Here is a 25,203-nt window from a genome sequence, read left to right as displayed (position 1 = left end):
CAGTTCAGTTCAATAACTGTGTAGAGTTCATCAATTATGGAATGAGTTCAATTAATCTATAAAGCAGCTCTGGAGAAAACAGTGATGTCATCAGTTTCAGTATCAGTGCTGAAAATTAAGTGGCTTAAAAAGGTTCTGTTTCATGGCTTCATATGTCACCATATAGAAATTGCGCAACTTAGAGTCTTCCAACAGATTCCACTATATTATCATCTCTTCGTAATATCAGAAATTTGTTACACGTATTCCTGAGGAAATATCCTCAGGATTTCCTTTTTCAGAAAGTCAGGCCTGTTTGTTTCGGGAAAGATCAGTTCGAAATTGGTCTGAATTTGACTAGAAATCCTCAAGGGCTGCGTCAGTGATCCCATCTCTTCCGGAGGTCGTAGGCGCAGACAGTGCCTCACTGAGATCCGCTGGGTGACTCCCCCTAGGGGAAAACCATTCTTTACCCATTTTCAAACAGCCTCAGGCTCCCAGCTCTTAGTCCTGAGACCTCCTCCTTGTTTACTCTGGCACAAGCTGGACTTTCAACTCCACCCCAGAGAGGAGAGGGTGACACTGACCCTTTTACTCACTGTCCAAATACAGAGTTCAAGCTGGACATCACAGGCTGTGGAGCTAAAGCCAAACTCACTGTTGATTTAGAGGGAAGCCTATCACATGTGTGTTTTAGAATTATATTTTGCATATCTGCAGTATAGTGCATAACAAAGTGCAATAGATCATGTCATTTTCAGGTTTGAATTAAATTCAAATTTGGTTCCCTGCGTAACATCTGAAAGCCTCTACAGAAAAAAGACCTATCATAAAACAAATGGACAAACCCATGTTTGCTTAAAGCGGCATACACAAAAATATACATGTGGACCATATTTTCAGCATATTTTTTATTCTTCTGTAAGTACTCAAAAGATGATGACTGTCTCAGTTGTGTGATTTGTCTCTTTTATTAAAGTTAGTGGATATATTTTCATTTATTCATTTAGCTGACGCTTTTCAGAATTATTTCTAGGAATATTTAATTTAGTGTCTTGTCCCAAATGTCACAAAGAAATATTCTGAGCATGTTTGGTATTGTGAAGACCATGTCCTCAGCTGTGGGTTGGAGTAGAAATATTCTTTGGGATTTATATTTTGAAAGCATTGCTGTCGTATTGAATGTACATTTTAGACCACACAGAATTAAAATGTGTGAAATTTAGGGTTATGATTTATGTTGATAATGCACTTTAGACATAATAATAATAATACGCTTTTCTTATACCCAAAGCACTACAACAAGTACAGTACAAAAGTAGATCCATAAAAGAAAATTAAAAGAAAAAAAGTGTATTATAAGTAACTTTGCAACTACATGTCAGGTGACACAGGTGATGAAGAGAAAGCCACATGGTGAATCATGTTTATATACGGTGCACACAAACACAACACACCATCATGGGAAAACACAGTAAAATAATGCGATAAACATTAACCCTTAAAGGCATACCTCAGGTCTTAAGTGACCCGGGACGTCATTCACTACCCTCCACCATAAATTTTTTTAAAGTTAGACAACAACATTCTTTGTATTCTTCAATCAATTAATTATAAACAATATAATAAAAAAATTATACAATTATTATAGAAAGCCTGTTTTCCCATTAATTTTTTGTAAAAATTGTATACGGTCACTAATGACCCGAGGTGTTTAACAGTGTAAGTATATGTAACCCCCCTCCACCCGGGTCCCACTCGACCCGCTCCGAGCGGGCCTCGAACCCGGGTCTCCGGCATGAGAGTCAGGCGCTCTAACAAGGAGGCTAAAGACTGCAGCCCCTAACATCTGTCGCTAGAGAGCCTTTTGAGATCAGAGGAGTGAGGTTTACTCGCACAGCAACTACTAGCTGGCCTCCGTTACACTCACCCCCCTAAACCTCACTCCCATCCGGGTCACGGCACCAATGTAACCCCCCTCCACCCGGGTCCCACTCGACCCGCTCCGAGCGGGCCTCGAACCCGGTTCTCCGGCATGAGAGTCAGGCGCTCTAACAAGGAGGCTAAAGACTGCAGCCCCTAGCATCTGTCGCTAGAGAGCCTTTTGAGATCAGAGGAGTGAGGTTTACTCGCACACCAACTACTAGCTGGCCTCCGTTACATATATTTTATATATATAAATGTAATAGCAATTCACCTTTATTCCACAAGGAGGCAATGTCTGATACACAATGATGAAGTAACGTAACATAAATCTTTAATCAAAAAATAAACAAACTAGAAAACAAAAGTAAAGCAGCAGCCCCTCACGGACAACTGCCGCACAAACATAAACAAAACACAACGCAAAGTCCAGGCCTGCATGGTCCTCTCTTGTCCTTCACAGTTGTCACTCATCCTTTTATCCTTTTATCCTTCCGGAGCTCCTCCATGAGACTCGAGACCCGTGTGTCATTAGCACTAACGACACCGGCCTCGCTCCGTTCCCGCGGCTCTCGGCCCCACCCTGCTTGCCACGGTATGTTTTTACATATAGTTAAGGACCCCTGAAATCAAAATGTACTTTTTTTAGCTTTTAGTATGAATATTTTAGCCTTAAGGTTATCGATAAGCTAGTGTGCTCTAAAACAATGACAAAATTCGCATTTAGGAGATATAAGCATTCAAAACTTAAGTCCCTTGCTTTCGCTGAAATGGATCACGGATTTTTATGACATCACCACGGACTTCAGCTTCTCATCACATCTTCTGTCCAATCAAATGCTCTCTAGAATCTAAAGCCCCGCCCCCTATGCTATAAATACCACCAAATTGACATGTCACTGACATGACATGAGTAATATGGGTTGGAGACATGTGTTCGGTTGCTCAAACGCTCAAGTTTTATTCCATTTTCCAACTGTATGTTGGTTAAGAATGAAATGGCTAGAATTTATTCACACCTCCACTATTGAATCCAACGTATCATCAGCTCTAGTATTCGCTTCCATGGTGCTGTCAAGTACGATTGCAGTCTGTGAGCTAAAATAAACGCTATTGGCTATTAGAAAATGGGGAGGAGCCATTCAACATGTCCCGCCTTAAGGCTGATTTATACTTCTGCGTCGGACCTACGCCGGAGCCTCTACGCCGTAGCCTACGCTTTGGTTTTAATTTATACTTCTGCGTCATTGTCCACGTTGACGCACGCAGAGGGAGCATGTGAAACCCGAGGGAGCGGTTTGAGCAGACCAATCACAACGCTTGCGTCCGCGTAGAATTGACGCGTTGTTACATTTTTGGAGAGGTGCACGTCAGGGTACGCCGAAGGGTATGGCCGCTACGCACAGCCTACGACGTAGCTACGGCGTAAGTTCGACGCAGAAGTATAAATTGGGCTTTAGCTTCCTGTTTCAGTGGAGATTACGTCAACGCATCAAACAAACCTGCGCGTTCCAAGGCACTTCAGTGGGCCTTTAACATTCAGCCTCAACCAGATTGTAACCAAATAACCCGCAAAGTGGCAAACTGAAGTCTACTAATACACTAATGAGAGTCAGTTGACATGTAGTTGCCAATTTGTGGACATTCGAAATAAAGTGTTACCAACAAATATTACAACAAAACTCTTTGGCTTGCTTTCCATCAAAAATATCAAAATAATTCTTAAAACTATCAAATCTATGTTTATTTTGTCTATCTGCACTCGCAACCTTTTCACTTTAACTTGTTTTACAACAAGTGAAAAAATCTGCCAGTGCAGAATGATAGAGAAAACATACTTGAAGGAGATCTTGCAGGAGAAAGCAGTGTTGCTTTTTCAGTAAATGTATCTTTTAAGATACTTTTTAAGAAACTTTAGACAAAACTTGGGGGAGGAAAGACTCATAAAGCATACTTTTGTTTTGCAGTGCAGTGTTCTGGGACTATGGGTCTCAACTCTGCTGTGTAGCCCACACATAAAAAAAAAAAACAGACATATATGCAATACCACCTTGTACCAATAGAACTACGCTTTCGTGGAGCGTCTTGGCAAAGATTGCCACTCCCCGACCCTCGATCACAAAGAGAAGAATTTGTTGAAATCCTTCACAGATCCCAGCCCCCCAATAAACCTCATAGCAGTATGTCATACACCCAGAATGCATCAGGATAAATCTTAATCAACACTGGAACGGTAGGTGACAGGAGAGGGGAGCTGGAATGTAATGTGACGTTAGCGCAGTCTAAGTGAATTCTGTTGGGCTGTGCCAAAGCTGTTATTAATGGTGTGTGTTTCTGAGTTATTGAGCTTTATGTTGTGGCTGGTACTTCTCTCTGAAGCAAAGAGGGCAAATGCAGTTCAAAAGGGCAGCAGGGAGCAACTTTTGCTCTGTGGAAATGCTAGTCTGGGCTGGTGTTATAGTGTTGCAATTGACAAACAGTTTAAGGAAGAACGACATATGAGAAAAGGAACTCGTTCTAGAAAAAAAAGTTACAATTCGAAAAGAGATTTTATGGGTTTAGGCAAAACCAAAATGAGAAGAATGCAAAGAAAGATTTCAAACAAATGGGAGGAACATTTATGTTGAATGTACTACAAAAAAGACATTTATGACAAAGAAACAATATAACAAGTGGTTCTGGGTCTCTGTTCTTTCCACAGAGATTCCTTTCAATGCTTTCTAGCAAAAGAAGGGCTGTGAAGATGTTGTGTCATATGCTAAAACATGTTTGTTTCACCAGCATCACAAGGAATTACATCAGAGACCTCCAAACTATTGGCGCCGAGGCGTCATCAATCGGTCGTAAATCAAAGTCCAACCTTGAGGCAAAGATCAGCACATTCAAATGTCAAAGTTCACATAAACCAATTCTTCATTTGGTTTAAAGCAGTCTTCAAAACGTCAAACACACAACTTTATCTGTTCATATTGACCCAAATCCAATTTGATAATGCTTGATATTTATGAATGAAATTAAGGTAATTGTAATGAAACAAAAACAAACAAAATAAATAAACATATTCGTGAAAAGTTACTATTGTTGAAATATAAACTTCAAGTTTTTAATTTGCTTCAGTGTACCAACAAACAAAAAAGATCCGTGACTCATGAGAGTCTGACATCTGGCCTATGAGTACAATTGAGTACATGACTCGAAAATCAATGCAAAACAAGCTTTGTTGTTTTATCAATATGGATTAATACTTAATTAAATTAAAACAATTCAAAGAAAAAAAAGGGAAGGGAAAAACAACCACTTTAGTCATGGCTATTATTTATTGTTCCAGTGTTAATGAACTAATCTGAGAAAGAAAAAAAAATTAACAATGACATCCTTGTTAATACTCTGTACACTGGAAAACAGAAGGGAAAATAGAATTTTACTATTTGCTTTATGAATGGTGATGACAATAATAAAAAGGAAAATCATTTTGGTTAAATTTATAAAAGATATGTGGTTCCAGTGGTTCATGTGAAAAACCGTTTCATAACAAATGGAAGGTCTGAACCTCAAAATCTATTTAAAAAAAAAAAAAAAAGAGATAAAACACACCTTTGCAATTTTATCAACTTATGCGTTTGGATATTTTCAAAACAAAACCAAAACAATAAATCTGTGTTTAACAGATTGATCAGAATAATTTGGAATTGAAAAAAAAAAATACAACCATGTTAATTAAAATACAATAAACAAATACCTTTTACAAACACACTACATTACTGAAATAAATAATTGTAGAGGTTGTAAAGGTGGCGAATCACAACGATAGCGAAATGTTTCTTGTGTTGTTCACACAGCATCCCTGACACAAAAAAGCTTGTCCAAAATTGTCACGGATTCACTCATCATCATGTGAAGAAAGGCTCTGGTACCCCTTCATTCCCCGATTTCAAAGACATAAGATGTTTACACAGGAAACTTGTAGTTGGGTAACTGTTTAACAGATCAGAGGCCGTAAATCAAAAGCACTTGAGACTGAACTCTTTCACGAGTGAATTAAACTCATTAATTACTGTCATTGCGCATTATGCTTGTGCTTCAGATGGCGACTCACAAGAAACCTTCACTACTGGTTGATTCTGGCACACATTACTCTCTCTAAAACATTCAATAAATTGTGAAAGCAAGATCCAAATTGAACATTGTCCCTTCATCAGCTAAAGTAGTGACCACAGAGGTGTATCACACTGAAAGTAAAAAAATAAAATAAAATAAAAATATGCATTGATATTTCACATCAATGCTGTTAGGTAGTCTTATACATCCAAAATCACTGCAGCAAAACCTTTTACTTTCTTTTTTTTTGCAGTTTTGTGTTGTAACACACGTCAGAAAAGAAATCCTGAGTGCTGTTTGTTCAAACAGAGATATATAACGGTCATTTTATTTATGCTTTGCTGATGATTTACTTTCATATTTCACAATGTGGGTTCACACTTCCAAAACTGTTGTTTGAAATTGTTTGATTAGACCATATTAATTTGATAGTGATCTCTAGGAAAAATGTGTTATCGAACTAAAGTCTCGTGCGAGTTCCTGCGATCTTTGATACCCTGTGTTTAACCATCACAAATCAGTTCAATCTTATAAGAGCTATTTTTTTTCTTATTTTCTTTTAAAATTCACATAGAAGGTGTGCAGATCTGTGAGCAACGTCCACTGCAACAAACAAAAAGATTTAAAAGGAAGGGCGAGGCTTCAGTCCTACTCTATTTGACATTATCTTTATTGACAAATATATGCATTATTTGAACAACGGTAGCTTCATAAATATGTTGGCATTTGTCAATAAGAACACCTTGACACTTAATCATTCCAGTTTCAGAAAGATCAACCTTTTCTCTCTCTCTCTCTCTCTCTCTCTCTCTCTCTCTCTCTCTCTCTCTCTCTCTCTCTCTCTCTCTCTCTCTCTTTCATCGGATCACCACAATCCAATCAACAACCTCGTCTTTCCAGATGGGCGAAGTATCCGTAAGCATTAATATGTACAAATCAACTTTTTTTTTTTTAAATGATTTTTGATCCACTTACTCCTCCAAGCAACGTTCATGGTGCAGGGTGTGCTCTGAAAGTACCAAAGGCATGTTAAAGACGACTCTCTCTCTCTCTCTCTCTCTCTCTCTCAAGTGTTGTCCTCATAGATAATCTCCATCATGGACGTCCAAGTATTCCACGGGGTGAATCAAAAACTGGAGTATTTGGAACAGATAAGGCCTCTGCTCAAGATCACGAACACAGACCGAAAACAGATGACAACCCCCACACCCTGCCAGATTTGAAGTACAACGCCGAAAGCGATGTTCTAGAGAGCTGAAGGACAGCAAATGGCTCCCAAATAATGCCAGGGTTTAGGCCAAGGCCATGGGGCACCAAGTGTCCCCTCTCACGGAGGTTGCCACGTCAGCTGTGGACGTCAGGCTTACATTCGAGTACAGACTCTCCTGGCCGGGGTACTTCACCATGGAGCCGGACGTGCATTGAACATCGACTTGGCCCAGCAGCGTCGAAGAGTTGACCTGGATCAAACCAGTGAATGTTAGCATGACAAATAAAAGGCACTCAAAAGGTCTATTTGAATAACGCCTTGAAAGCACAAAATGTTGCAAGTTCTATGAGTAATGCAGAGGAATCATTTCCAGAATGATCCACTTTAGACATTCATTCCACTGACTCTCATTAACTACATATCAACTAACTCTCGCTGGAGTATTAGTAGACTGTTAGGTGTTAAGGTTAGTAAAATAAGTTAACATGTAGATCCAAAGTTACTTATAGTCAGTCGAATGTCTGTTGGGGAGCATCAAAATAATGTTTTAGCAGAGCAGATATTAAAGGGTTAAGTCACGCAAAAATGAAAATCATCCCATAATTTACTACTCACCCTCAAGCCATCCTAGGTGTATATGACTTTCTTCTTTCAGCCAAACAGAATCAGAGTTATATTAAGAAATATCCTGGATATTCCAAGCTTTATAATTTTTTTTCGAAGCCCAAAAAAGCGCATCCATCATAAAAGTAATCCGTACTGCTCCAGGGGTTAATAAAGGCCTTCGGAAGCGAAACAATGCGTCACTCTTCCGCGGGAACTAGACTTGCGAACGACCATTACCGGAAGCCAGTGATTATAGTTATAATATTTATTATATCAAAATTTATAAAGTTATATATATATTGATATTTTTCTTACAAAAACGCATTGCTTCAAAATCCAAATTACTATTCACTCCCATTATAAAGCTTGGAAGAGCCAGGATATGTTTTAATATAACTGCGATTGTGTTTAGCTGAAAGAAGAAAGTCATATGGCTTGGGGGCGAGTAAATTATGGGATCATTTTCATTTTTGGGTGAACTATCCCTTAAAGCAGACAGTCTATTAATACTCTAATGACTGCTAATTGACATGTAGTTGCAAAGTTATTTATAGTTAGTTGTAAGTTACTTTTAGTTGGTTACTTTTTATCTGTAAGGTTTGTAACATTTTAATGCTTGCATTTTTACAACACAAATGTAGCCTTTGAAAAGGAAAAACAAGGGTCCATGAACTTACTGATGTTACAGGCACTTGCGTAGATGAAGGACTGTTCTTTGTGCCCTCCTCTGAATTAGAAGAAGATGAAGATGTTGGAGTCATGGGAACAGAACTACTTCCTGGGAATTATTTTAACAAGTCAGTTAACCCGCACTCTCATGGTGGAATCACACACAAATGAAAGCTTTTTTTTATTTTGTATCACTTAACATACCAGATGATCCCTTTGCTTTGTTCAAGGTTTTTGGTTTTCTTTTCCTTGTCTGAATGCCTTCTTTCTTCATGGCAAGGGGTCTAGGCACCTAAAAAACACATGAATCCAGATAGTAAAATACTGTAGGCCCTACTGATAATAGGCTACTACATATGTAGCATCGCGTTTATTTTAATTGTATCAAATTGTTTTATTTAAATTGTATCCGATCTTGTTTAGACGGAATATCTATTATAGCCTACCCCATGTAACTTTGTGTAAAGCCCGCAGGCGTTGCACACGGGCTCGCCGTCCGCGTTTCTGCGCCACAGTGTCGTCGTGCTCGTCTGGCAGTTTGCGCATGACAGGCCGATCCGCCTTGAAGACGACTGGAGACGAAAGCAATTAACAATGTTATGAACTGATCACAATAAAGATCAAGCCTCTCATATTTATTCATCTAAAATGGTAGAATGAAAATCTATGTTATTAATTTCTGCTGTTAATTAAATGTTTCAGATATTCAACATATGCGCAATATTTCACTTTTGTTTTTTACTTTTTTTTAAAATAAAATGAAAAAGGGCTTCGATTAGACAAATATTATATATAGTTTTAAAAATATTTGCCCACTGTAGCCTATTTTTGTAGCCTATGCAATTACCGTTTAATGCCTGCAAACTTGTCCAGCCAATAAAAATAGCGTTTATTATGGGAGTAGACCTGTGAAGATGTTCCCAGATAACCTCTGGCTATTGTTTGAAATAAATAGGCAGGAAATTGAGTGGTTAAGTAGCTCATCAAGACGATGCTCACCATACGCTTCTGAGGTTTAATTAATGGTCGGCTGAGTCCATTCATTTTGCTGTAGAGACCGCAGGCGTTGCAGAGAAAGTGGCCCGTGCCGTCGCGTCTCCACAGCGGGGTGGAAATGGAGCCGCAGTTGACGCACTCGCGGCTCTCCATCATGTCGTCCAGCAAATCTAAACACACAGACAGTCGCCCGTCAGTCAACATCACATTCACCATCAACTTCAATGTGCGCCAAATGAATTAGGCAGACTTCACACATTGCAACAGACTAATAGCATTAATGACAGGTGTGACTATTGTTTTTTTTTTCTGTAACTCTTTTCGGAAACACTTTATTTTACAGTGTCCTTGTTACATATGTTACATGTAGGCTACTTACCATAGCAAGAACTGTAAATTATGCACAATTGCATGCAAATAACCCTCAACCAAATCATAATCCTACCCTAACCCTAGTAAGGACGTGTAGTCAATCAATATTACTCTGTACATAAATAATTACACTGTAACACCTTAAAATAAAGTGTATCCCTATTTTCTCGTTTTAAATGATGTCCAAATTCACACATGCACGAAATCTGAGATCTAGAATAGCCTAAGCACTTTATTTTCGAAGCAGCTTGTAATTACCTGCAGATTCTAATTACAATTAATTATATTAACATGTGCACACTTACGCACAGTTATATAAGGAATATTAGGAGCCATGGGCTGCAAATTGAGAACTTCGTTAACCATTTATTTAAAAAAACGTAAATTTCAATTACATTCTCATTTAAAGTTTCATCAGACTATACACAATTATCTACCACTGTTGTTAAATTACGTTGTTATTTGAAACGTTAGAATTAGTAAATTGGTCCATTCTTTTTTTTTTTAATATAAATTAGCTATTACATATTTTTTTATATGTACCCCTAATTATAAGGCTGGGCACCCACATAGGAAGTCAGAACAAAAGATTGGAAGGTCTTAATAAAAGTTATTATTTTTACACACAAGTAGCCAATAGCTAAAAGGTTCAACTGGTGTTTATAAACGTTTTTGTAATGATACATGTTAAATTCCACCCACCTGTCGCAAAACAGGCTACAGATGCTAACGAACACAAGTACTGGCATTATGTAAAACAATATTTTAGATTTAAACATCACAAATATATCGTTAATGTTTTATTAAAAAAAAAAATAATAAATAAATAAAAAGATCTACCTGTGAGATTGGCGGCTTATTAGTTACAATGTGCTTTAACATTTAAAATAATAATAATAAAAAAATATTGGATTATTCACAGACTGCCAGAAATGAAGTTTTGAATTTGACAGCCAGACAGGAATTTTGATATGAATATGAATGAATGTCCATAGCTCACCCCCGTTGGGCCCCCGGATGGACAGCGGCGCGCTTCTTGACTGCAGGGAGTGCAGCATGGAGTTCTCGAAGGGCCCCGCGGGCCACGCCGCCGGTAACTGTGAGAGCTGCGGGGCCACATAAGGAGGGTACGGGCTTGAGTAAGATCCACTTATTGGTCGTGAAAGGTACTGCTCTCGAGCGTTTACATTCAGAGGGTTAGTGTAGTTGTTATCCCTCGATGTGCCGTTATTCATAGGCGGACTAGGGGAGTAGTGGAAACGGTTGGAGGTATGCGGGCTTCCAGTGCTGTAGGACGGGCTCTCCGGTGCGGACTGTGACCAAACCGAATGACTGCTAACCGCATGGCTCGGCTGGGAAGACACCCCGGGTTGTAGGTAGGACAAACTGGGTATCATCGTTCCAACGCGAGACGTCGGCACATAAACGGGAGAATTAGGGTTGGAGTGCATGTAACTGGCCGATGGAGAGTCGTTATAACCGGCCTGACTCTGGGCCGCGGCGATGGCCAGTGTCTGATACATGTCGGTAGGGTCCACAATTAGGCCTCCCTTATGCGTCTCCCTGGTGTGTCCACCTGAGATGATGAGTTTGTTGCCCTGGTCTAAATCCGTGAAGAGTGTAACGTCGTCAGAATTGGGCAGGGCGTTGTTGGGATGCCCAAAGTGAACGAAGGAGTGTAGGGGCCTGGCCTCGGCGCGACGGGTTCCCACCGCGTCCAGGTGCGTCGGCGTCGGGGATCTCAGCCGGTCCCTCCGGTCAGTGTTCAGGTAGCTCTGCTCAGCCGGAGACCCTGGGCTGCTGCTGCTGGACACTTCGCGCTTGACCATGGACCAGCTGTTATCACCCAGGTCCATCCAGGATCCCTTTTATATCTCACAGTGTGTGGAAAATGGAGAGGCAAAAGTGCACTGAAAATGAGAACATAAAAATGTTGGAATATAGAGTGTAATGGGAAATGGTCAAAAAAAAAAAGTAGTGAGAACGCCATTGCCTGCTATATATATATATATATATATATATATATATATATATATATATCCTATGTATGCTATATCACTATAATTTCGATAATTTAAGAGGAGCTCAAAGCATAAAGTAAATAAACGTATCCAACTGTTAAAGTTCCTCTGAATGCTTATTGCAATTTAGCACTTAAAATATGAATTATGATAAGGCTGTGTTCACTTTTTCTTTTACCGCGGAGACAGTTTCACTTCAGAAATCGCACAATGGTGCAGCTACAAACTTACTCAAATCATTCATGATTATTGTGACATCTCGTAGTATTCTAAAATTAAAAGTTGAGCTGCATGACATGAATGACCGAACACACAACTTTCCAGGAAAACAAACGCGCGCGCACATACACACCCCATACAGGGCTTTAAGATCTGAATCCATCCGTGTCGCAAATCCGTCCTCCCTCTTGATGAAGCCTCATCATAATTACAAAAACACACACACACACACACACACACACACACACACACACACACACACACACACACACACACAAAAACAGATAGGAAACAAAACGTAATATGTCTTTGCAGAAAAGAGATAACCACTTGATAAGACCCACAACAGATAAGACAGAGAGAGAGAGAGAGAGAGAGAGAGAGAGAGAGAGAGAGAGAGAGAGAGAGAGAGAGAGAGAGAGGGGTAAAAATAATCCCAAAATGATTTTGACTCTCCTCGGCTGGCACCGAACTCAGTACCAAGGCAAGAGCTGGGAAATAAATGTATAATCAAGACTCGGATAAGGGAAGAAAAAGACACCACTGACCTATTGGTGGTTTGCCATAAGTTGGTGTTCGCAGGATCCAGCGGTTCTGTGGTCGCAGGACTTGGAGAACTATTAGGAATGAAAGTTTTCTGTTCACTCGTGACGATGTTTAAGAGAGGAGGCGCCTCGTGCGCTCCGAGCCTCTGATTGGACTCCAGCTTGAGCAAACACATCTGCTCGATAGGGGTGCTGCGCTTCACTTTACACCTTACTTAGTGTGCATGTCCTTCATATCGAATGGAAAATGCGAGTCTTATAAATCTGACTACATATTCACAAAGGGTGAAAATTAAATTGCTTTAGCGGACAAGCAGTTTTATTTAAAATTTAGATAGGGTTAGCCTATTTAAATGTATTAAATTAATACATTTACCGACAGGAAATATCGGTGTAATTTAAAACAGTTCTTTAAAATAATAATAATAATAATAATAATAATAATAATGATAATAATAATAATAATAATAATTAGCGTATAGGCTTCCAAACATATAGCCGATGCTATATAAATTGCAGTCTAAAAATGTGAGCTAGCAGCAAAATACATTTTCGATCATTAAAATCTTTATTTAAACTTGGTACCATTTGAATTAACTTGTTTTAAGACAATAACTAGTTTGGCCAACTAGCAGACGAGGTTATCAGTTTTAGTTTTCCGATTTGCATTAAACCGATTGTGCTACTGACTTAAAAAAGTTAGGATAGCCTAAGTCTTTAAGAGGGGGAAAAAAGTAAATGACAAACTTTTAATACACAGTTAACGCAACTAATGAATCATATTTTATACTTATGTTTAATTGCGTTTTATGGGAAATTATTTAGTATGCTACTGTGAGGGAAATCACGCCAACAGAATGATGAAATCACTTTTCTATTTGTTTTGATGTTGAGCCTTTTCTATGCTATGCAAATTGGGCTCGTTGCTAATTAGTTCATCTAAGATGGGGCATCATTTAGGATAGTAAAGGGTCCTACACAAACACCCAGCGGGCAATATGCACTACTGAGTGCTTCACTTTGAACAGATGATAATTCATTCAGGCAGAATATACATTGTATTGTGACCTGATCAGGTATTGGAGGACGCCAATTGGATTAATCATTGTGAAGACTCTTTTGTTGCCAAGTTTATTCGATAACCAACACTGAATTATTTTATTATTTGCAACACAACTGAGTTAAATACTTATGTATGTAGGCTATAGTAGCCATTTAGGATAGCCTATTAGCCCATATTAACAATAGTTGATAGCCTATATTGATAATTTTTTAACAGTATAGCCTGCGCACAAAAACAAGAATCTGAAGCCATTTTATTGACTCTTCAACAATTAAAAAGATGTTTTATGTATTTCGGATAGGCTATTTCGTATACCCACAGGGATGATTAGCCTAGTCTATATTATTTAAATGGCCTAAATATTGCTCTCGCCTGCGTAGCCTATATGAAAAAAAATGCGCCAGTGCTATAAAAAAATAAAAACATTTCTGCATAGTCACTTGCGATTTTAGTGTTTGTCTATGGCTTCCAGACGCTCAGACAGATTCATAAGAGCACGTGTGAATAGATGATCTGCTGTCTGACATGATGTGTCTGTCTCCGAATAAACGAGGAATCATCAAAGACGCACTGCAATCGAATCGTCTCCTGGATTTTCTTTTAGATGGACCAAAGCTAATTCTTTTCAGGAGGAAAACGAAACTGCTGACATAGAATTGCATCTGTGATCTTTCTTAAGAACTAATCAAACTAATTCCTCTCCCTGCAGACCTGACAACAAAAGTTTTTAAAATTGTTCAAACAAATAGTATGAATAAATCGCACTAACAAACATTAGTTATAGGCCTAATAATAATACAATTACGGGAATAATAATAATGCTTATTATTTTTTATTAGCGATTAGCTATTATTTTCAGTAGACACAAAGACGCAAAATCAGGCCTATATTAACCCTAAATATGTAGGTTATGATATCATGCACTAAAGTGAACTAAAGCGACAAATCTTTTACATTTTTATGCATGCAATATTGCGAGCATTGGAGAAATACTCTGTATTTCAGTATAGCTAGTGCGCGGTCGTCACAAACATTAGCCATTACAGTTATTATCACTATACACGGTTGTTTATTGAATTAGAGCAAATTCAACATCACCGTCAATCGAAATAAACAAGTTAAAAATCGAAATCACAGCCTTACAATTATTTACGGGAATGAGTGCTTTCCTACAGGCGGCTGTTTATGAAATTTCATATACTAGCCAATTTATGACATTCTAGGCCACTACAAAGAGAGTCTTTATCTGTCTCCGCGTACTTTGAACCCACAATGTAAAACCAATTCAACGAACACAATAGAGAGGGTTAGTTGCATGTAATTATGCATTATTTATAGTTATTGCGACAGTAACTACATGTAACGTGTAATAAGGTCACTGTAAATTAAAGTGTTACCATTATATACTAATTGAACTATTTCTTTCTATCTAAAAACTCGTAGCCTAATTCAACTGTGCCATCAGATTATCTCCGTTTGATTAGACAGCCTTTAAAATAGTAGAGGAAGCATGTCTGCCATTGGTCAGAGTCATATTAGATATTTGCTCATGGTTCATCAGGGTGTTTCAAACAATGTTTCTAGACCAATCATTGCTAGATTCGTTTGCTTTGTGTTGTACATCACTAAAGTTGTTGCGGATGAATGATGATGAAACGATCAAATACTCATTACCAGGTGACATATTGTAAGGGTGTTGGCCTTTCCCTGCAAGAACAGTCATTGTGGACATTAAATCACCACACACACACACACACACACACACACACACACACACACACACACACACAAAAACAACAACAGAAAAATCTATAAAATATAAAACACAAACTTTAAAATATCACTTATGTTCCTAATGTTATTTTATTAGCTTAAAAGCGTTCAGGCTGACACAGACTAAGAAAAAAACCATTTTCTGCAGAACGAAACATGTGTGTTACTTCCTACATTTTGAGTAATTCCCTCTCCTTCCAATTGCATTCGAATTTGACCTATTTACTTATGGTTTATGACAGATGTTATGTTTTTATGCCTGGCACTGCCTTCGCCAGTTGAACTAAAAGTCAGAGACTCTGTAGAGAGGGACAGTTCGAGGCATATATGTTGCTGTTTGCAATAGTAGATGATTAAACAAGAAGGTGTAAAAGCAACCTTTGTGTGCGTGTGTGTGTGTGTGCGTGTGTGTGAGAGAGTTTATATATGGGGGCGTGTGGGAGAGGCCTTGGGTAGTAAAGGTGTTAACAACCTTCTCACAGATCTCTGGTCACACCCTGCTGGAGTCATGCGATTCTCCACTGTGACAACTGTAGTTCACTCGCTCAGTGGAGAATACAGAAGCACTGCAGAGGAAGTTCAAAAGAAGAACACACACTGCCTTTTGAGTCATTTGTCAGTGTAAAGTAATAGTGTATGAGTAAATAATGAATACTTCTTCAGCGTTTATTGATCTCAGTTAATATTAATTTCAAGATTTACTAATACCTTATTTAAATCAAATGTTGTATTTGTTAACATTAGTTAATGCACTGTGAACTAACATGAACAAACAATGAACAGCTGGATTTGTATTAAATAACATTAACAAATATTAATAAATACTGTAACAAATGTATTGCTCATTAGTTCATGTTAGTTAATACATTAACTAATGTTAACTAATTAACCTTGTCGTAAAGTGTTACTATGTATATATAGGCCTATATACAATTTTTGTTCACATGAAACATATTTAAATATTATATATAAAAAATATAAATAACAAATATATATACATTTCTTCTATACACAAATATATCGTTTTTAAACTGAATTGTTACAGTATGATCATTTACATTAAAATGAAACAGGTTGTCACATTATTTTGATGCCACATTGTATGAAAATATAGTTATTAACAAGGCAAATTTACAGTACATGGACTTTGAACTATTAGGCACTCTGTGAGATTCCTCACACTGCCATTTGTTCCTTCCTTTGAAATAGCAAACAAAACATATACATACAGTGTTTATCGGCTTCATTGTTTTTTTTTTCTCTAACAGGTAAGAGCTCAGTTATTATATATGGTGGATACAAAACTGTTTTGAAAATATATGTTAGTGTAGTTCCATCTGTAAGAACTGCTGGTTGTACACAATAACAATTAACAACAAAATAAAAAAATAAATAAAAAAATCAAATCCGAATCCGTTTACCATGGGCTATTAGGCAGTGAAGAGCCAAGAGCAGTCAAGCACATTAGATGACCTATGAAAGATGAGCTCGGATTACAGATAAGAGTCCCATCATTAGTCATTTCATTCAAGTGTTTAAGAAACTATTAGTGCTGCACATGATAGTTGTTAGAGTCTGTCTATTCTCTATACACCAGATATAATGATGACTGTGTCCAGGACGAGGTCTGTTGACAAATGAAATTAAAGTGAGAAAAGTTATTTAAGTTAATCTCTAAGATACTATTAGTACTACTAACAATAATATTAATATTAATAATAAGTTAATCAAATATTATTTAGAAAAGTATAGGCCTTTTATTATAGAAACAGCATCAAAGCACTAATATAATATAATATAATATAATATAATATAATATAATATAATATAATATAATATAATATAATATAATATAATATAATATAATATAATATAATATTTTGAAGAATTGATGGATGCTAAAAATAATGATAATTTTAATAATAATGTTTATTATTATTATTGTTGTTGTTATTTTTGACATTGTAGATTAATATATGAATATCACATATATAATGACAAAAATGCGTAGATAAATCATTTTTGATACTGGTTCATTTCTGTATTAATTATTTACATACATATCCAAGCTAAGTACCATTACAAACATTGTACTGTATTCGATTTCTAGCTTTTCAAACCTGATTAGTGACATGAACTCAAACTGAGAAGTTCTGGTTCATCTTGCCCTTTTTGTATGTGCAGTAGGAGCAAGATGTGATCACACTATACACCGCTAAACATTTCAGTGTGTGCTTCACCTTTGAACCCTTCATGAGTTCAGACCTCAGAGTGAAATCAATATTGTTTAGCCACTGTGTGTCTGAATCCACTACAAGCACTGCCATCCGAAAATAAAACGCGATGAAGCTAACGTTCTTTGGGCCATGTTGTTTTTTCCATACACCATCCAATCAGCCTCCATCCTGTCAGGCTGTGCCTGTGTTTTGTCTAGGGGGGGAAGGTCAGACTGTGGCTTTCCCTGAATCAGCTGTTTCAGCGCCAGTGGACGCTATCTGCTGTCTATTCTGACTCGTGTTACATCACTCGGACCCCAGATTTGGGCGGCAGAGCATGTGTGTGTGTGTGTGTGTGTGTGACTGACTGATATCTCATGGATAGGCAGGGGATCATTGACATTATATTCTAAAATAGCTTCATACTCAGTACAGTTTTGGATGGTATGTCAAAGGCAATGAGGAATAATTCTCAGACACTTCACCTTTAAATTGAAATATCATTAAAAGAACAGTTCATCTCAGGAGGACATTTCTGGAATCCTAACCCATCCATTATAATGCACCTACTGGTCTCTCTATATGCAATCCTGAAAAATGACCATAGAAGTATCATTTAAATGGTCCACCATATTTAAATTCATCTGAAGCCAAATAATTGCTTTGCGTGATGGAAAGACCAAAATTAAAGTTCATTCAGAGCACTTTTGTAAACAAAATGTTTTTTAGTTTTTTTTTACTTAAAATAACTATTTATTCAGTAGTCATTTAATTCTTATTATGAACCAGCCAAGGAAAGCACACACATATTTTTTTAGTAAATAACTACTTCATTTTGTTTTTCATCTAGAGCTATCATAGAAGAAATTAAAGAGATTAAAATCATTATCCCTTCCTTATAGTTTTAATTTTAAATTTAGTGTAATTTTCAGTAGTATTTTAATTTTATTTCTGTTAGTAATTTTAGTGCTTCAACTTATTGAGCAAACGTATTCTAGTTTCCATGGCAACATTTCTCATTTTTGTCTGTCTATATGGAGGAGTCCCCGGTTTCTAACCTTGGGTCCCTATAGGGGCTGTCGCAAGATCATCGATGGACACCTCACTCATGGGTTGGGGTGCTGTCATGGACGGACGCCCAGCCCAGGGTCTTTGGGAAGCCCTTGTTGTAAGAAGGCCGAGAGCTGTGAGAGAGGGGCGAGGAGCTCTCACGGAGGAGCGGAAGCATAAAAGGAGGAGCGACGACAGCGAAGGATGAGAGAGGACCAGGCCTGGACAGTTATGTTATGATTTGTTTATGTGTGCGGCAGTCGTCAGTGACTCATCTTATATTTATATTTTATTTCAGCTTAATTTAAAAAAGTGTTTTTAAAAGATTTGGTTTTAGTTGACGATAATGGCTTTGAGTCCTTTCGCTTTTTGTACTTGCAGTACTCTTCACCTCTACATGGAAATATGTGGTCATGTGGTCAGTTTTCTTTCCATTTCTTTGTCTGGCAAACAAAGCTGTGTTCTTTAGTTACGATAAGATCTCAGTCTGCTCCAATGGAGTGAGGTCCCAAGAAACATGGCCACCATGATATGGCACTGTTTCCTCTTGTCCTTTATAACTGGACACATTCATCTTGTCCTCATGACCTCCTTGTACACACACACAACACACAACCCTGGAATTGCCTACTTACCGTAAGAGCTATGAACTTAAACATGCTCCACTTGCTTGAAGACTCAATACACAGAATAGGGTTGTTGAGTTCAGTTTCTGGGGCATGACCAGGGTTTGTTTAGGCAGAAAATACATATAATTCTACCTTCTCGATTATGTTTTTTATCAGGACATCAAACAGTCAAATAGTGATAATTCTTTCAGAACCAATGCTGTACCAGGCACTCGCTGCAGGGAAATGAGAGAATCTGGATCTGCTCCCTGTTTTGGAAAAGAGAAAGAGAGAATGAGAGATGTAATACTATCAAAAACCATTGTGTCACTCCCTCTCACTTCACCCAGACTAATTGGTTTTACATTTTTGTTCCTTCTGCTCAGTCATGTGCAGTGCTTTTTCAGTCATATTTCAATGGAAGTGACCAGGCTGCCATGCTATTGGGCTTTGTTGTGTTTGTTTTTGCACAGGGATCCAAGGACTTGAAGAAGCGGAACTTCAGAAAGGGAGTCGTATCAGGCAGATCTGCTGTATGTATAATGCTAACATTGTGAAGTGGTTCTGAGAGGCGTGGGAGATCAGTTCTGTGCTGCATACAGATACACAGCACTTCCATGTAATGTCTCTACAGCACGTATGCAGACTGTTCGGACTGTCACTCTTTTAAACAGGGTGTTTTTTAAAAGAATCAATGCCTTGATTCTAGCACGTACACAGGTTGAGAAAGGGGAGAATTCAAAGTGAAAAGAAAGAAAACGTACTCAACTTAAAAAAATTTACTCACTCTCACTCTCATGTCTTTCTGAACTTATATGACTGTGGAACACAAAAGGAGAAGTTGAACAGAATGTTCGCACTGTTCAGACACAGTCTGTCAGTTCAAATCTAGACTAAAAACACATCTCTTTGGCTTAGCATACACATAACACATTATAGATCACTATAATTCAATGTTAGGCTGCATAGTTTAGATCTGCCGGAACAGGGAACACTACCCATAAATCCTGATGTACTTTGTACATCATAAGAAGGATGGCGTCTACGCTAATATTAGTCTCTCTGTTTATCCTGAGGTTTACCACAAACCGCCAGATCCAGCCCATATCCAGATCTGATGAAGGACCATTGCATGGACACGACGACAGCGCATCCCTGAAGTGCCAGCCTCATCAGCCCTGTGAAGGCATCATGGACACCTCAACAAACTCATCTCCATACCGGCTTGATGACTCCGACTCCTAACCAGATGAACTGGATAAATATTTTGAAAGTTCTGATCCAATCTGACTTCTGACATATTATGCCGCCTAAATCATAATCATACACTGTTCGTTTGTTGGCCAGAGGAGGACTGAGCCTGGGTTCTCCCAAGGTTTTTTTCTCCATTCTGTCACCTGATGGAGTTTTGGTTCCTTGACACTGTCGCTTTATTCGCCATTGGCTTTTGGCTTGCTTAGTTGGGGACATTTAACATTTGATTTTGAATTTTAACAATACTATTACAACTTTACTTTCCTGTTATCTCTGTAAAGCTGCTTTGAAACAATTTGTATTGTAAAAATTCAATTCAATTCAATTCAAATTTATTTGTATAGCACTTTCCACAATACATATTGTTTCAAAGCAGCTTTACAGAAAGTACATTTCAGAAATGTACATAGAAGAATACAGTTAGTTAATCATGTATTAATTTAGGGCATAACATATCGCTGGCGTTGAGTCGTCTCTGCACAGGCGTCGAGTCGTCTCTACACAGGCGTTTAGTCATCTTATCGCAGGTGTTGGGGGATCTGAAGTCTCCGTGAGAGGCTGGATACAAACTGGAGCTGACGAACGCCATTTACCTCGGGACGCAAGTCCCGAGATAACAGCAGAAAAGCAAATGGGAAATAATTAGCATAGCTGCTGTTCATAATATTAATGCATTCAATCTGATTCAACAGTGGTATAAAAGGTAAGCATTATCTGAATGCTTGGCTAAAGAGATGCGTCTTTAATCTAGTTTTAAACTGAGTCTCGAACAATATCAGGAAGGCTATTCCAGAGCTTAGGACCTAAATTCGAGAACGCCCTCCCTCCTTTAGTGGACTTAGATATCCTATGCATGACCAGAAGCCTCGAATTTAGTGATCTTAAAGAACGTGATGGATTGTAGGGCGATAGAAGGTCTATATAAATAAAGGTGACTGACTGACTGACTTTTTCCACACAATGAACGTATACAGGTATACTTGTTATTTGTTTTATAAGATGATAGCCACATGATAGTTTTGTTTGATGAACAGATCAAAATTTAAGTCATCATTCAGTGAAAATCTGCCATAGCTCTCGGATCTCAATCATGCACATTTACAAAGCCTGGTGCTTGAAGTTATAATGATGACAGAATTTTTGCACTTTCTTTTTAATGAAGAGGTCAAGTACTCGAAAGCACGTGAATATGAGGCATGCGTTTGGCTGTCTGTTGCTAAGCCTAGCCATAGCATTCAAACACAGCATCGTTTCACTGACGACTGCCGTACACAAAAATAAATCAAATCGCTCCTCCTTTTATGCTTCCGTAGCTCCTCCGTGAGAGCTCCTAGCACCTCTCTCACAGCTCTTGTCCTCCTTACCATGGGGCTTCCCAAAGACCCTGGGCTGGGCATCCGTCCATGACAGCACCCCAACCCATGAATGAGGTGTCCATCGATGATCTTGCGACAGCCCTTATAGGGACCCAAGGTTAGAAACCGGGGACTCCTCCATATAGAAAGGGCACAGAGTGCTCAGCCCTAAACATGAGTTTAAGCAGGGGATGAAATCCCTTGTTTTTGAGCCACCACTGGAAGGGCCTTGTGTGCAGCAAGCTTAACGGTATTATGTTGGTGGCTGCAGCCATAAGACCCAGTACCTTGAGTAGTACCTGGCCAGTACCAGTACCTGCCTCTATGGGAATTTAACATAGGGGTGTTCTGACTTATAAACTCTGTATTTTAAGGAAGAACATTTATTTATTTACGATACATTATTCATTTACAAAGAAAATTGGTGTCCTTAAAGGTTGGAATTTTCCTCATTTTTAATTAAGTTCCAAAAATTAAATTAATTTCCAAAAGATGATTTCTAATTCCTCTTTTTAGTCAACTTTAGCATGGGTGTGTTCACTTATGCTAAGCACTGTGTGTGTATATATATATATATATATTATTTTCTCCTTTATTTCATGTTTCTCCTTACCTAATTAACGTTCTGTATTATCTATTTTAATATTTATAGTACCATATGTTTTTTGATACTGTATTTACATTTGCCTAATCATGCCTCTTAAGCGTTCACTCATGACTGCATATCTGTGTGCCTGTATTGCCCCTGGCAATTCATGAAACACTTTATGGCAATTTAACAATTTATTAGAATATTTCATTTCAGCCATTAATAGTATATAGTAAGTATAATTATAAAGACATAATTAGTGGTGTGTGGTTTAGGAATAAATCAGAGTTTGTAAACGAATCAGTGAATGTATTATTTAGTTCACATCCACTGTTTCTTTTGTAAACGATCCAGTGTTTTTAACGAATCAGGACTAATGAATATGCCAAATAATTCACACCAAAACTGCAGTTGATGTCCATTGTCCACAGTCACCAAGTAGCTAACCTGATAAGTTAAATACTGAACTATATCAATTTCAACTAACCTCTGTCTGTGGGCTTTCAGATGACTCACAAAACTGGACATTGTTGATAAATGTTTCTTATATCACCTGACTTCATCCTTGGTCAATGGCTTAGCTTACTACACGCGACTCAGACACCGGCTTACACTGAAGGTGTTCGAATAGCGTCAACACCATGGCGTGGCGTCTATGTCCCCTCGAAAGGGAGCTAAAGTGGCATGCTGGAATTTGCACTCTGTTTCTGTGAATGGTAAATTTCTGGCCACTTCTTATTATTGGAGGGGGCTTGTCCTCCTCAATGGTTATGGTGGGTACAGCCCTGGTATATTGAGTTCACAGCAGTGGTGACTTCTTCTGCATGATCTGAATCATGATTGCTGTCAATCAAAGTGCTGAAGAGTTAACGAGGAACCAGCATGATCTGCTCCACCCAGCCCATCACTGACCCCCCAGTCCCCTAAACCTCTCTCTCCTCTAAACTCCCTCCATTACTCACCCTTCTCAGCCTTTCAGGCCTAATTGTTTTGATAGGCTGATGCATAGCATCAAGACATGGTCGCATTGGGGATTCATGTTTGGAGAGAACAAGAGCACAACAAGATGCGAACCGAATAAGGAGTCTGGAGAGAAGCAGGGATTCTCTAAACCTCAGATAAAGAGATTTCAAAAACAAGATATGCATTGATAATATAGGAGACAAGGCGTCTCATCTACTTTGTTGTGACCTGCACCGGTCACGATGATTCAAATTGAGATGCTAAAAAAAAGATTATACGTCATCTTGGACACTAATCTAATCATGTTTGGATATGATTTAGACTTTTTAAAATAGGATACATTAAAAAAAACGCTTGGCAAATGTCGGATAGGGACACATTGGATTACTGTTACATGTTCACAAAAGGTGTCTACTATCTATTATCATAATATGCTCGTCAACTTTGTCAACAAGGTTATAAGTTAAAAATGTATTTGAAAATGTAAGGAAAAATGTAGGATTTTGCAGAGGTTTATTTGCTGAGGTTTATTTTACATATTCCTGTGGTGATTAATGAATTTCAGTAGTAAAAGTAGACGTGCATGTACATTGATTATTAAAAGAAATGAAAGAAAAATGCTTTTTAAAATAGGTTTAAAATCTGATTTTCTACTTGCTAGTACTGTTTATACAGACAGTGAAAGAAGGACAAGAAATTAACAGGAAAACAGGAATAGGAAATCTAACTAGTCAGAATCGAACTTGCGTCACCCCACATCACATGACTACCATAGCTCCAACGTTTAACCCAGGGGTAGGCAAGTTCGGTCCTAGAGAGCCGCTGTCCTGCAGAATTTAGTTCCAACCCTAATCAAACACACCTGAACAAGATAATCAATGTCTTCAGGATTACTAAGGCTATAGGCAGGTGAGTTTTTTTTTTTCAGTGTTGGAGCCAAACTCTGCAGGACAGCGGCTCTCTAGGACCGAACTTGCCTACCCCTGGTTTAACCGTTCTGACTCTGCATGTGTTTTTGTATAAAGCGTTATATCCATCTACTTTCATAGTCATGATATCATCTGAATCAAAATAGTCCATGAACCCTAATGACCTCAGTGCTTCTCCTTTCTCATCAAAGATGGATCACATAATCCTGTTCTCCCTTAGTTGATAGAGCTGAATTGTTCTGAGCGATTGACAAAGAAAAACAGCATTGACCAGCCATTCTCACCTTGCTCACTTCAAACATCATCTCTATAGGAACAATTGGCCTGCTTGTAGCGAGCTGTAGTTCCGCGTACCTGTGTTTACCTTTGGTTTGCGAGCCAAGCCAACAGTGGAATTCAAAGGGCACGAGCGGTGGAGTGCTCACTCTCTCACTCTCCCTGTTACCATTGTATGAAGCCCCCCCCGTTTACAAGACAAAGGGCTGACTGGATAAGCAGATGTAATGCTCACCCCAAGCAACCTGAGAAAACAATATGTGTTACTGGCGTAGTCTTTCACGTTGAAACCGGTCATGTTTGATGGACCCTCAAATCAAACACATTTATGGAATTGGAACCAAAAAGCTTAAGTTCTTCACAAAGTATAACTAATGAGCATACTTGGGGAGAGATTTGTACCCTAAACCTATGTTAAATGTCCTTATGTTAAAACATGGTACGATAAAACTACGAATTAGCATCTAATTTACAGTCAGAAGCAGAAAT

The 25,203-nt window shown here is 38.3% G+C and overlaps 1 protein-coding gene across 3 annotated transcripts; it reads right to left on the bottom strand.

Moving 5' to 3' along the window:
• Positions 1-4,497: 4,497 nt before the first annotated feature.
• gata6 (GATA binding protein 6) lies at positions 4,498-12,767 on the bottom strand. 3 transcript variants are annotated; one of them, XM_077194354.1, is made up of 7 exons: positions 12,642-12,767; positions 10,854-11,763; positions 9,485-9,651; positions 8,932-9,057; positions 8,690-8,777; positions 8,494-8,594; positions 4,498-7,460 (listed from the first exon to the last, which is right to left on the bottom strand). In XM_077194354.1, exons 2-7 carry the CDS (start codon positions 11,707-11,709, stop codon positions 7,293-7,295), a joined length of 1,506 nt encoding a protein of 501 aa, XP_077050469.1. In that variant the 5' UTR covers positions 11,710-11,763; positions 12,642-12,767; the 3' UTR covers positions 4,498-7,292. The 3 variants fall into 3 exon arrangements, with proteins under 3 accessions (XP_077050469.1, XP_077050488.1, XP_077050479.1); XM_077194373.1 differs by lacking the exon at positions 12,642-12,767 and adding an exon at positions 12,227-12,310; XM_077194364.1 differs by lacking the exon at positions 12,642-12,767 and adding an exon at positions 12,106-12,229.
• Between the last annotated feature and the right edge of the window lie 12,436 nt (positions 12,768-25,203).

Source organism: Siphateles boraxobius, unplaced genomic scaffold (assembly GCF_051911475.1).
Source record: "Siphateles boraxobius isolate OS27281-9 unplaced genomic scaffold, OSU_SipBor_1 1, whole genome shotgun sequence".
In the NCBI taxonomy this organism is placed as follows: Eukaryota; Metazoa; Chordata; class Actinopteri; order Cypriniformes; family Leuciscidae; genus Siphateles; species Siphateles boraxobius.
Note: the sequence above shows the minus strand (reverse complement) of the source record. Positions and strands in the feature narration are given on the sequence as shown.

Coding starts and splice junctions, on each gene's coding strand:
- gata6 (XM_077194354.1), bottom strand. CDS start 11,709: ATGGACCTGGGTGATAACAGCTGGTCCATGGTCAAGCGCGAAGTGTCC. Junction 9,652..10,853: donor CATCCGGGGGCCCAACGGGG/GTGAGCTATGGA, acceptor CTGTGTGTTTAG/ATTTGCTGGACGACATGATG. Junction 8,595..8,689: donor CAAAGCAAAGGGATCATCTG/GTATGTTAAGTG, acceptor AATAATTCCCAG/GAAGTAGTTCTGTTCCCATG.